The following is a 14517-nucleotide window of genomic DNA, read 5'->3' on the forward strand; positions in this document are numbered from 1 at the left end:
ATTATTATTATTATTATTATTATTATTATTATTATTATTATTATTATTATTATTATTATTATTATTATTATTATTATTATTATTATTATTATTATTATTATTATTATTATTATTATTATTATTACTATTATTATTATCATTATTATTATTATTATTATTATAATAGTTAACGATTATTGTTAATTGTCACCTTAATTATAAGTATTTTTAGTTGCCAGTACTAATCATAGGTAATATAAATCATAATTACTAGCCATTTTAATTGAAATCAACCAGACATAGCGGAGGGCCAGGCTTAATATAACTGTAAAAGATGGAGCTCATTTTTATTTCATTTCTATTTGATGCAGAGGTAGGTGAATGTTATAATTATGTATTCGCCATCAAAACTGGAAAAGATAATCAAATTGATATGAACCAGAGATATTAAGTTGCAATAGTTGGGCTCAGCTTCGGGAGTGAAGGATTGGTCCCTGTACAGTACAAGTTTTTTACAGCATACTTGTGGGTGGTTAAACTGGGCGAGAAGTCGGTCTTTTTCTCATTAGGGGAAGAGTTATCTGTTCAGAAAGTGCCATTGTATAGAAAGCTTCGCTTATTTGGAAAGTCTGGAAGATCTTGACGTCTGTTAGAAGATCAGATCCCTGTGAGTTATCATTATTCCTCCATCATTTCAAAACCAAGACCTTATGGAAAAAGAGGGATTGGATTACCTTTCTTACAATTCTTACAGTCCACACCATATCTTAGGTCATTCTTATTTTATGTCTCATGTGTTTAAGGTCCAGTATTTGAACTCGGAGACGTAATCACCAGAGTTTACTTTAAGTGAATTTGAGTAGTAGTAGGAGCATGACATGTCCTGTTGTATTTCTTTAAATTTTTGAAGCCCTTACCTTATTTGCTGTGCTGTGCTTAAGCCAATATCCAATCATGTGTATTTTCTTGTGGATCAATAACGGCATCAAGGTTTGAATACTCAGCGGTAATAATCGGTCGTTAAGTAATTAAGCATGTGCATATTCGCGTTTTCGGCAGTTTGCTTCTTTTCGAATTTCTGAAGTGCTTGATGGTTCTGTTCATAATGGCGGTCTTATTTTTAAATTCCAAAGCGATATTATGCATAATTTTTCAATTTTATGGTATTTATGGAATGGTTGTTTCTTTGTCTGAATCTTGTTTTTTTTTTTCCGTATCTCAACGTCTGATTAAAATAGAATGCAATGCTGACAGTGACTCAATGGCTAGGATTGCTTTGATTGCTTAATTGATTCATCATTAGCGAATTTTTAAGGTAAAAAGGGATGACAGATAAAGGTGGCATTGGTGCCCAGCAATATCAAATACCACCACCGAAAACGCAAGGTGCTGCCACAGGAGGACAGCAACTTTCCGCAACTGCCACGCAGTTTGTGGACAAAATTGACCCATTTTCTAAAAGGTACGTATTTTTACACTTCTTTGTTTTATATGATTATCGCTTTTGTTGTGCATCCTTATGTTGTGAATCACGATGTTTATTATTCGAGATATATAAGCCATATGTATCGTTCCAAGATGACTTAGAGCTACAGGCAGAGTTTTTATATTCTCGATTGAGAGAACGGATTTTGCTGAAAGAATGCTTTGCAGAGGAACTAGCAAACGTCGAAGAAGATTGGTTAATAGCAGTAGATATCATCCGGACAGTGAACCTGAACTCACTCAATTGCAGTTGATTAAGGGTATATTTCTTGTTTATTGAATCTTCCTGAAATTAGTTCCTTGTTGTTCCATTTTGAGCTTATAAGCTTACAGCTAGTTTTATTTTGGTTTTCTGTTTATTAATGCCGTCTTTCACATGTCACGTTTGGTTGCGTACTTGCAGTGTTGACGAAATGGATGAGTTTTGCGATGTGAATTTCAAATCAGTTTTATATGCTCATAGAGCGGTATTCGTAATCTATCGAATGAAAGCTAAACCCCAAAATTTTTGAAAATAGTGATGGATTCTCCGTGGCAATAAATACCGTAAAAAAGATCACATTGGATCAAAATGTGTATCTGGTTTGTCAGAGCTAATAGGGGTGATCACTTAATGCAAAGTTGAGTTTAGTAAGTTCACGAAATCTTTGAAATATTTGCAGACACTCATGCTGTTTCTATATCTTTATGGCACTTTGTCACTCCTTTAATGAACCTATCACGGAACACTGCATCTTTTTGAAGTGTTGCACCTTCATGCCATTTAACTTTTTTCATTTTATGGTTAGGGTTTATATGTCATAAAATTTTAAACATAAGCTAATACATTAAACAGAGTTAGCGCTTTATGTAAATGGTGTGTACTATAACGATTTCTAAAACTATTTATTACCACATTTCGAGGTAGTTTTTGCGGCTATATTTACCTCCTTTAATGAACATGTTGAGTCCCGTTTAACGACTTTCCCAAGAACATTTCTTGGAGTTGAATCCGGCATATGGCTTCTCATGACGATGCATGTTCTGGATTTTTATTTGCGTTTATAATGTATTCTGTACTGCCTATCAACTAAGAAGGCGTAACTCGGCGTTCGACATTGCTATCTACCTTGATATTAAAATGAAATACCTGATAGCTCACTCGGAACATTCCATTTTCTAATAATTTATATGAGGCTGACGTTAAAAATAAAAAAAATTCGCTTCAATTTATAAGAAATATGTCATAGAATAGCTTTTTTTTACAATGGAAACATCTTTGTTAGTCTTTGCCATGAAGTATTAAAACTAATTCTTTCCATTATATTGAAAAAAGTATGCCATGATGACATAAAAGAGCACTTTATTCATTAAAGAGTAAAATGAGTAAGTAATAATACCACAGAATTCGAATAATGATATTTGTGACTGGCCTTCGTTAGTACCCCCGAACTTAGAAATTTGGCTAATCTTATTGATGTTGATTTATGTGTATGGAGAGAGAGAGAAAGGGAGAGAGAGGAGAGGAAGAGGAAGGAAGGTGTGAATCTCATTTTTTCCGATGTAAAATGAGGGAAAAAGTTCAGCAAGGGAAAAAGTTCAGCATTTTTCTTTTAACGTGTATAATGAAGGAAGTACGGTAAGCAAACCGAAATATTGATGGGACTGGCAAATTTTACTAAAGAGCAAATTCTTGTTTTGGTACGGAAACTCTCGTTTTTGGTTTTGGTACAAATGTTACCAAAAAAAACATTTGTTGCAGATGCGCCAGCAACAGAACAGTCAGCACTTGTTGTCCAGAAATTACAACAGTGTCAGAAAATATTTGATTTTTATGATCCGGTAGCTCAGCTTAAAAGTAAAGAGGTCTGCATTTTCTGGATATTTTCCTGATATTAAAGATCTTCAGTAAGCGTCAGTAAATGTCACAAATGAATCTCCATCGTGCTTGGTCTTGTAAAACGTTAGATATTTTAAAATCCAGCAAAATTTCTTTAAAATTCCTGCGAGCGCAGCATGCTATTGTTAGAATATTAGATCAAACGGATTTTGAGGAGTTGATTCTATATGGTAAATCTTTTCTTTTTTTTAAAGGCTGTCGTCTTCAGATAAAGCGTGCAGCTCTGAATGAGCTAATAGACCATATCACAACAGTGAAAGGTGCTATAACGGAATTGATATATCCAGAAGTGATTAAAATGGTTTCGAAAAACATATTCCGCGTATTACCGCCATCAGATAATTCGGAATTTGATCCCGAAGAGGACGAACCAACATTAGAAGTTTCGTGGCCTCATTTACAGGTGTTTTAGCTCAGATTTTACATTTCATTAGCTAAATGTCATTTTAAAAGATTTGGAAGGTTGGGTAAGGATGGATGAGCTTTGTATCTCAATGTTTTTTAAAACAGTTGTGAATAGATTTCATCAAGATTATATGAGTTTCCTCATAGGTAGCTTCTGTCCTTTTCAGAGCAAAATATTTTTGTCAAAATTCAAGCTATTCAATAAGATAGTCTCATCTTGACCAATGAAGAAGAAGCAAGGCCAGAATTTCTATAGTTATATCAATAAATTTATTTCTTAAAAATTAGTTTATGCAGTTCATCACTTTTTGAAAGAATGTAACTCATTTTCTCTACATTCCCTCTTCAGTATTTAAGGAAGTTCTTATAATTTCAGCTAGTTTATGAACTTTTTTTACGATTTCTTGAATCACCGGATTTTCAAGCTGCAGTCGGTAAAAAGTATATCGACCAACGTTTTGTACTCAATGTTAGTTTGTTCGCTCATTACATTCTCTCAAGAATCCACTTTTTAGCTGAGGAAAATTTTTCGTATGATTCACTTTTTTCAAAAAATTTTTTCCAATAATAAATGTACTTTACTAATTTGATTTTTGCGGACTATTCTTTCCTTTTTTTTTAAATGAAAACTGCAAGATTTGTAAATTTAAGAACATAATGCTACACTGGTATCACTGTGAGCTAGTGGTATAAAGCTATAAAAGACGGATTTTCGGTATTTTTGGGATATGCTTTTTCTAAACAAATGTTTTTACTGAAAAGAGCAAAAATTTCGTTACTTTATGGAGTAGTTAAGTAAATAAATTTTTAGCTGTTAGATTTGTTCGACTCGGAGGATCCGCGGGAAAGAGATTTTTTGAAGACAGTTTTGCATCGCATTTATGGGAAGTTTCTTGGCTTACGTGCTTTCATAAGGAAGCAAATCAACAACATGTTCTTGTCGTAAGTCATATGCCAGTATAGTTTTTTTATAACAACTAATTTGTCGAACACCGTGACGTTATTGCGTTCCAAATCTTCTAAGAAACGACATTGAATAATGAGGGATTTCCATTGCTTTGTAGCTTCAGTTGGACTAGTGTTACTAGTGTTCCAATTGAACTAGTGTTCAATTAATTATGACTTTCCAGATTTAGATTTACATTATAATTCACTTTTTTTCCAGTTTTGTTTTCGAAACGGATTCATTCAACGGTGTTGGTGAATTACTAGAAATTCTAGGAAGGTAAAATCTCATTCGCTTACATCTCCTACCGAGGACATTCTGATAAATTGCATTTTCTTTCGGACTTATCCTTCCTTTTTTCAAAATCATTCTTTTAACTTAAGCTTGATGTCTGTTGAAAATGTGATATATATTTTTCTTCTTTTCTTCTTTTTTGTAAACTCTCTCTAACCATTGCCAAGAAGAAATTTAAAAAAAGGTATCTCTCCGACTATTGCAGCATTATAAATGGTTTTGCTCTGCCATTAAAACAAGAACATAAGGTATTTCTTGTGAAGGTGCTTCTCCCTCTTCACAAACCACGCTGTTTAAGTCTCTATCATGCTCAGGTTGGTCGTGGTTTCTGTTCCTAAGATTAAAACGCTTTCATGACTATTTGTTTCACTCCTGCTCTGTTATGCTTGGTCATTTTTACGCATTCGTAGATGTTATGGTTGTTGAAAATTTATTGGTTTTATGAGAATTATGGGAGGATTTTTCACTTCAATTGGCTGCAAATAATATAACAAAATGTTCAGCTCGCTTATTGTGTTGTGCAGTTTATTGAAAAGGATTCAACACTGACACCACAGGTTTTTGATGCTCTGCTCAAGTTTTGGCCGAGGACATGTAGCGCAAAAGAAGTATGTTACCTCGAAATTGATCATATAAGCTGAAGTTATTTGTGATTAGGGAAAAAAGTATCATTTTAGGTAATGTTCTTGGGTGAAGTCGAAGAAATCCTTGATATTATTGAACCGGAACAATTCAAAAAAATTATCGAACCGTTGTTCAAACAACTTGCGAAATGTGTTTCTAGTCCTCATTTCCAAGTAATATCTTCTCTTCTGTAGTTTTATCTGTCTGACACTTTTGACACTTTTATTGGACGTTTGTAAAATTATCTTGATCAGAGTTGGAAGTATATTTCTAGGTAGCGGAAAGAGCACTGTATTTCTGGAATAACGAGTATATCCTGTCCTTAATCGAAGAAAACAGTAGCCAGGTGAGCCTCTTCTTAAGTATCTTTTTATAGAAACTGTTTAAGTTAAATACACTTCCCACCTATTCAGGAATATTACTTCATCACTTTACTTTCTTTCATTATTTTGCTTTTTCTTTTTTTCTACATCCAGTAGTGAATCCGAATCGTTTTGCTCGAACTCCCTTTGTTGTTTCTATGATAATTCATAGAAAAACTTGGGGGATTTTGGAAGCCATCGCCTGTTTGTTATGTCTCACATTCTTGCTCAACCTCAAAGAAGTTCCACGATCTTCATTATTGTCAGGAGAACCTTGTCATGAAGACATAATCCCTTAGTCGTTCATTTCTCATGAAAATACAGGTGATGCCGATAATGTTCCCTGCATTGTATCGGATAAGCAAGGAACACTGGAACCAAACAATAGTGGCGCTTGTTTATAATGTTCTCAAAACATTTATGGAAATGAATGGAAAACTTTTTGATGAACTGACTGCAAACTACAAGCTCGAGAGGCAAAAGCGAGTTATTTTTGACAAATACTTGTGATTTTACGCAATGGACATATCCTCAATCATCTTAAGATTATAGAGCGTTGTGTATTAAAGCTATTAATACTTTCATTATTTACAATTTCAGAGAGAAGAGAAAAGAAAAGGAACGTGAAGATTTATGGAAACGTTTAGCAGCAGTTGAGCTTAATCCTCCTAAGGATAGAGATCCACATATACTGAGCAAGACACCGCTAACAAATTTCACAGCTAAACGGGAATTACCTGCTGCATATGGACTGGTTGCCCCAGCAAATTCTGTTGGAGACAAGTCACCAAATTTTAGTAAAAGGTGGATAAGCTTTTATGGTTGGAGTTGGGGTTTTTGCATTAACTGATATAATTGGTGCCATACTTCTTGGCTTCCCCTCAACACAGCTTATTGGTGACTTTTATGGTAAACTTTATTTCGACGTTATAATCCTGATAAGAGCAACTCCTGTCGTAGAAACATTAATTCTTTTGATAATATTGATATTTTTCACTCTGCCACATAGTTTCGTCACGAAGTTTCGAATGGTATTTTATTGAAATGACTATGATTTTTTGTGATAAATAACGAAGGAAAGTTTGGAAAATTTCTTTCTTTCAATATGGCATATATCAGCAGCAATTGTTGAAGAGGAAGAAATAGGTCTGAAATGATCTCACATAAATTTTTAAACTTGTGTTAACCAAATAACTATCCTTAGAACAATTTTGTCTGAACTTTACGGAATTCCAGGTCAAGTGCTGGAACGAACAACAACTCCGTCAAAAAGTGATAATCGCCTTATGTGATTACTATCTTGTAACTAATTAAACAAATGGCTTGGTTGCATGCGTAAAATCTTCGTTGAGTGAATTGTGCTGTTTCATTAATTTTCAATAGTGACCGTGTTTTTTATAAGAGTCTGGGGTTGATCATGTATCTCTTTGTGATGTCGTAGAGTATTTTCTTCGAGATTTTTGTTTCTCTTACTCTTGAGGGAAACGAAAAGTATTTGGAACTTTCTTTAGGTATAATCATGCTTTCAAGCTTGTCGCGGAAACCCGTGTAGGTTCGAACCAAAGATTTTTACATTCATATTACTACTTATTTTCTCGCGAACGTGCTTATTTATCTATATTTGTGGGAGTCACTTTTATAATTTGCAGTTTTCAGCTTTGATCCTTTGATTTCATTGCTTATTGTCAGGCACTGTTACAGTTTGATTTTCTATTTAAATTTATTAATGTCTTTCTGCTGTTAATAGCAAAGGACAATACGACTGAAATGCATCAAGAGCGAGTAGATGGGGTTCGAACGGTCCTGCAGTTTGTGTAAGAAATAATTTTTGGGACATGTCCTCTAGTGTTATATTTATGTATCGGAATTCTAGCCGCAACTAGTCCGGATGGGTAAATGTAATACGTGTGTTGTTACTATGAGAGCGGTTTCAGCAAAGCTAGTGGTGAAACATCCACTTGTTGTTGGTCTCATCTGAAAATTCACGAACCTTGGGGCTTAGATTTCGCTTCATTTATTTCCATATTCCTCCATCAGTCTTAAAGGCTTATTTCTTTACTCGCTAACGAGTTATATATTTTTAGAACAGTAACCCCTGCCATCTCTTCTATATTCATGAAACATCCATTTTGTATTTTGTTTGTTAGACTATTCCTCCTTTGTATTTGATTACCGTGAACTATTTTAGTCCTTTCCTAGCTTCACTTCTGTAAAATCATAAACACTTTCTGGCGTTTCATATTTAATGTTTGTACATGATAATGGCTCGTAATTTCTTGCGGAACAATGAATTTTTGTTTTGCTTATTGACAATTTACAAACCCTTCACTAAGATTTCATACGCGGCAGATTTCAAATGACATGAACACTCCTGTCGATACGTGAAGGAGGAATTTACTCATCGAGGTATTCATTCACCTCAATCGGTATAGATTCGTAGATTTAGATTCAATGGGTCATATTTACTGAAAATGAAATCCATTCATGAAAAATAATAATGCGCATGGGAACATGAAGCGGAAGAGTACCTCCCGTCGTGATGTGAAAGTATATTCTACATTTTTAAGATGTTCTTAGTTTGGTCTTCAAAGAAATACATTTTAAAGAAATTCTTAGAACATTGATAGATGACCATACCATGTCACAACAATTTGAGAACTGACAATCACAAGCATGTAAATAAACATGATGGAAGTTAAAAATGCATCATTGATATAACAAACAATTCACCGGCTTCAGTTTAAAATTTACAAAGGTGAAAATGTAAAAATTTAAATATGGTGAATCAAATAACCCGTATTGTGTGACGAGAGCGAAACAACCAGCGAATAATTTACACTCACAAAGACAAAGACAACGGTGGAAACTATTCTGGCTCGGTGACAGAAATGTGTATGAAGAGCATCTGAAAAGCATTACCTAGCAGAAGCTGCTGATTTTTAACTACTCACATCATTTGTTGGTAGTTATCAAATCTAAAAACCAACCCTGTTCTTATTTGGTGGCACACCCAATAAAGTCATGTCTTTTAATACTTTTGTGTCGTTGGCTGACTTCAAAACATCTATTAAATTAAGCCAAATGGTCGCAGGAATATGTTGCGTCCCTGACACAAATATTAGCAGCATGAACTTATAAAATCACGAAAAATCATTTACATCAGAAATGCTACATGTCGAAGTTATATGTCGTTTTTGTTGTCGGGAAAACATTGGATAAGTGCTGGTTCATGGAAAGGTTTCACAAATTCCATTAACTACAACTGTCAACCGCTCTGTAATGCAAGCGCACAAAAGTCTACAGCACAACACGCCTTTATAATTTATTATTCAGGAAATCTACTGATCGTGTTACTAATTCTGCAGGCCAGACAGTATCTTCAACTAGCATCCGAAGCTTATTGAAAAATCCGACAACAAAGATTGGGTGATGCGCACAAAAATAACGCGACGTTGCAGTGAATCCTTCCAAATTTTGCATTACCTTCTCTCTGTAACCCTTCTAACACCGAAAAAGGCTGGTTAAAACTCAAAATCAACTATCCTAAGTATATGGGAATTTGAGTGCCGCTTCCATAAGAGATGCAGATTTAAGCATTGAACAATATCAATCAACTTTCTAGAGATTTTTCTGAGAGGTTAACAATGATTTTGGAAGGATTCAAGAATTGATATTTGAAGAGAAAGTGAGAGGAAAAGAGACCCACAAGATGTTCAATTTACGACGGGCAAAAATTTACATTTTCTTGGAAAAAAATGCAAACAGATTGAGAAACATCGAAGCATGCATACATAAGATAACAATAACAACAACAAATAACAGTATTAAGATTAGAAGTAGTAATAACAGTGAGAAGTTAAAACTGACTGCTGTCATCGTTACCGACCGTGTCATTATCAGTGAGTGAACTAGATCATAAAATCAGATGAAACGGAGGGACGACCATTCGAGAGGGGGGCACTGGAAGATGGTACACAACAAACTGGGGGTGCCGACATCGGACGACATTTTTGGAGATTAGCAGAAGACGAAGATGACACTGCTGCACTTTTTGAATACTTCTTTTTGAACGTATTTAGTTCATTCAATGTTAGCTCCAATTTCTGCTCGTAAAATGCTCGAATATCTTCTATTGCGTTCTTTATGGTCTCCTGGAACTGATTATCTTTTCTCCTTAAGATGGATAACAGAAACCAAATAGCTTGGTAAAACACAAAAATGATCCACAGTGTTTTCCAACAATTACATATAACCCCACCAAGACAATTCGGCCAGACTGGGTAAAATATCAGCCCATCTCCCAAGAAAAAACCTGAAGAGCCTAATAGATTATATAGTCACTAATTCAACACAGCAATTGGTTTTCACAATAATTATAATCGTTTTGCTGATGTTGAAACAAAAGTGAATCCATTAAAAAACTTCGCTCACATGCACCATAGATATATCCATTTGTTGATTTCAATTCATAAAATTTTTGAGGGCATTCTTTCTAAACTGAATGCAACATTTTTAAAGCTTCCGTTAAAAATAACAAGGGGAAAGGAAACTTCCATAAAAAGTATCATTAATTTCAACCATTACCAAAGGAAAGACAATTCTTAAAGATATGAATAGTGCATATAAGCATTTTCTAAAGGACATAAAAAGCCAACAATGCAAAATTATGTAATAAATTTGTACGTGTGCACCTTGAAATGGACATAACATGCCGTTTTTACACAAAAGTTTCATTACTTTTGCAGGACACACTACAAAAATAGAACTGAAATTAAGGTTAACGCAAAACCTATCTTATATCTAGCTTTAGAAGACTCAAAAGAGATGGTAAGGAACATCAGTAGATAATGTATGTATATCTAGTATTAAATTTGATACTTGAAAGCAGAAACCGGTCTAATTTTGAAGAAAAACTGTTTGGAATTCACATGTAAGTAACTCTCTCCTAAAAATCCTATCTGAATGAAAATGCTCACGGCATCGAGTGCACGGCGTATTTCGGGTTCAGCAAGTTTTACTTTTCGTTCCAGCTCAGCTTTTTCTGTAAGATGTCGCTTTTTCCACTCATCATTGTTCTTCCTTTCTGCTGCTGCCATTGCATCTTTAATCTCAATTCGTTTCTCCAGGTCTGCTTTCTCCTACATTGCGATCAGTTGAAAATAAGACATACAAATGGAATATGAAATGGAATCATAATAACACTAAAACTAATCAGGTCCACTTTAACTCTATAACTAATTTCCCGTAACAAGAAGAAAACCCGAAAGAAGAGAACACAAAGCTCAAAAACTGCGCACACCATACCTTCTTCCATATTCGTTCCTTTTCTTCATAGCTTCTCAACTGTGCCACCATTTTTCTGAAAGGTGAACACTGTTACAAGAACGATAATTTTCTACAGCTATAAATCTAATGACAGAAAACTAGACTATATTATCTGTCACCAATTTTTGAAATGCACAGACCCTCATCAGATGGTAAGCTTAATCAATGAAAATTACCTTCCCTCTTCAACTCTTTGCCTTAGCTCACCCTGCAATCCTTCGAATCGTGGTCGCATTTCAGCCAGTTCTTTTGTCGATTCGTCACGCCTGAAAATTGACAACATCAAATTTTGTCAATAAATGTTTATACTTAATCTGATTTTCTCAAAAAAAAAAATGAAATGATACAAAGTAAAAATGATCTTCATTTAATTGCACAGTTAAAGAAATAATTATTTAGATTTCAGACTTTATGTAACATTCATGTTTGACGTACAATCCTATCAATGCATTAGGTATTCTTAGCATACAAATAAAGGAAACTCTTATAATGATGACATTACAGGTTTGTTCCATATGAGCAACCATACCCTTTCCTCTACGCAAAATGAAGTTTGCATGCTAAGGAAATCCTGTTTTGCATCCTCTGTTTTAAAGATGACAAGAAATATACCTGCTAACAAAAGCCTTATTTTCTTCACATAGCTCCTCGCATTTCTTCACAAGTTTTATATTTCTTTCATTCAAAAACTTATTCTGCTCCTTGCATGATATAATGGTTTTCTCACCACTTTCTGCGTCCCTTCGGCGCCTATCGCATTCTGCTCTCAAACTACCGCAAGTTTTTTGCAAATCTTCCACTGCATGTTCGAGTGTTTTCATAACCTAAAAATAATAAATTGAGTTCATGTCATCAGAACAGAATTATCTGAGACCTGCTCGACATCGTCGTGATATAGAACCCCGTAATACCGGGCGCTAAATCCATTCCCTGTACTTGACTGCTAAATAAACTATTGACAACTTACACGGGCTAAATTTTTCTTTTTTTTTTTTGAGGAAAATGTCATATTTCTTGAAAAACTACTAGTGAGGTTTGCCACAGGTAACTATTACACGCTTTTGGCATCGCATTCAGTGTAATAAATTTATGAAAGGAAATGACAGCTCAGTGAAGCAAAAACTATTTCCAAAATAGGGTGACAAGAGCGAAGATCCAAACGTATTTCCAGACATGCAAAGAATGTAATAAGAACAGCACACATGTTTCATAGAAAAGTTGAAGGTCGTGACCTTCAAAACAAATGTAAGGAAATACCATTTTTCTAGAAACATTTATTTTACAAAAAATATTTTTACTTTGACTGGAGGTCTACATTAGTTACTTATATAAGTCAAATGAGAAAACTGATGTAACAACTCGATGTCAACATATTACCTGTAAAATCTCAGAATTTTGTGCTTCCAGACGTAATTTCTCTGCGTTGACATCGAATACAGTCTGCTCGGCTCGCCCACGGGCTAACTGCGCAGCTTTCAGTTCCGATTCCAAGGATCTTATTCGTTGTTCACTTGCTGACAGCTGACTAATCAGAGTAGTACGCAATTCAAAATCGGACTGTGTTGATCCTGCCGAACCGCTGTATGTAGACCTGTGATACATTAAATTAAGACTTTTTGTTTTGATAATTAAAGCTTTTACCTCTGAGATTTCACAGCTGTATCACTAGCCTTTTAGTACTCTAGAAGTCTAATTTCTTATATTACGGCTAATCCTTTGACTGTCAAAAAATAACTCACTGAAAAGCAGGGTTCATGTACACAACTGGATTCCTCCTTCCAATCGGTGAGAGGGAACCTGAGAATGAGTGACTGCGTGAGCGTCGACGTCTTTTTTTGTGGGTTTTATGATGGTGATGTTTTGAATGTCCATCATCTCGAGATGGGGAATCACGTTTCTGAAAAAAAAGCATAGAAAAAGGATGGAAAATACTCAGAAGATCTACAATTTCAAGTTAGAAAGATTTGAAGGCGCTAAAAACAAGCTTTCTTGTTCATATAATAAACGAATAAGTGGAATTGCTCCTAATATTTTCTTCAACTTCCGTTTCCCATTAATTCCCTTTCGGTGATTGTAAATTAATTAATTAACTAATTAAACAAATTAAAAAATAAAAAGTTGACAAACAAATAAATACGTAATAAATAAAAGAATATGGATACTAGTTAATTGATTAATTAAACGAATAAAGAAATGAACAAATAAATAAATAAATCAATTAATTAAATAAACAAATAAACAAATAAATAAATGAATAGATAAATGAATATACAAGCGAATGAATAGGTAAATAAATAAATTAAATAAATAAATAAATAAAAAATAGACTAGTTAATGATAATTAAAATTAATTAATTATTTAAATAAATGAATGGGGAGATAAACAAATAGATCAAATAAATAAATAAATTATAAATTAATTAATTAAGGAACAGATCGATAAACAAGCAAGTAAACGAGTAAGCAAATAAATAGAAAATAAGTAAACAAATAAATAAATAAATCAATAAATAAATGGACAAATAAACAGACAAAAAAATAAATAAGTAAATAAATAAATAAATATATATATATATACACATATATACTTTCCTGAGAAATAAGATCTAACTCTCGTATGATTTCTTATGACGCTCATAACATAGGTCCCAATTAAGATCTCAGCCAGCAATTAGTGCGTTCGTTGCAACACATAACGGACGTTATGTCTGAATAATGAAGTAATACATGGTTAAATATGAACAATATTGAAATTATTAAATTTTTTCTATGTGGAAAATAAGATATCTGGACATGAGTCTTTATGCGTTCTTTGAAGAAAAATTATTATAAGACTGGGTTTTATTTTTGGGAACATAAGGTATATATGTATATACGCAAATAAAACAGAAATGATAAAAATTTCAAATAATATTTGTTTTAGATATTTGCAGATTTCAAATTGGTGACAGAAGAAATACAAACAAGTTTTTAGTTTTTACAAAGTAATATATTCAACAACCGATACATATTTTAAAGCATTGTTAAAACAAACAGAGCTATGGCGATGGCGATCAGAGCTGCGCTTATGATTAGATGACGAGCTATTTTCCATGATTTCAGCCTCACTGTTCACTTGTAATTTCCCGTACCGGATTGCAGCAAATCTCGGGGATGGCTTTTTGGTCAGGGGCGACCAAAACTATTTCTCGCCGGCTGCACAAAGAGCGACAGCACGA

The 14517-nt window shown here is 33.9% G+C and overlaps 2 protein-coding genes across 2 annotated transcripts; one reads left to right on the top strand and one right to left on the bottom strand.

Annotated features, from left to right (window-relative positions):
• Positions 1–1288: 1288 nt before the first annotated feature.
• On the top strand, positions 1289–8258 carry LOAG_03069 (hypothetical protein). The gene is made up of 14 exons (XM_020446204.1): positions 1289–1441; positions 1633–1724; positions 3206–3309; positions 3552–3746; positions 4125–4217; positions 4560–4690; positions 4914–4973; positions 5194–5302; positions 5492–5596; positions 5666–5785; positions 5887–5958; positions 6299–6456; positions 6575–6778; positions 7211–8258. The coding sequence occupies exons 1-14, from the start codon at positions 1305–1307 to the stop codon at positions 7248–7250; spliced, it is 1620 nt and encodes a 539-aa protein (XP_020303422.1). The 5' UTR covers positions 1289–1304; the 3' UTR covers positions 7251–8258.
• A 1369-nt stretch (positions 8259–9627) lies between these two features.
• Positions 9628–13211, bottom strand: LOAG_03070 (hypothetical protein; the record flags this gene model as incomplete). Its single annotated transcript, XM_003138607.2, has 7 exons — positions 9628–10125; positions 10951–11112; positions 11279–11333; positions 11476–11565; positions 11912–12123; positions 12677–12890; positions 13039–13211. 7 exons carry the CDS (start codon positions 13209–13211, stop codon positions 9883–9885), a joined length of 1149 nt encoding a protein of 382 aa, XP_003138655.1. The 3' UTR covers positions 9628–9882.
• Between the last annotated feature and the right edge of the window lie 1306 nt (positions 13212–14517).

This window comes from Loa loa, assembly GCF_000183805.2.
Source record: "Loa loa unplaced genomic scaffold supercont3.1, whole genome shotgun sequence".
NCBI classification, from domain to species: domain Eukaryota; kingdom Metazoa; phylum Nematoda; class Chromadorea; order Rhabditida; family Onchocercidae; genus Loa; species Loa loa.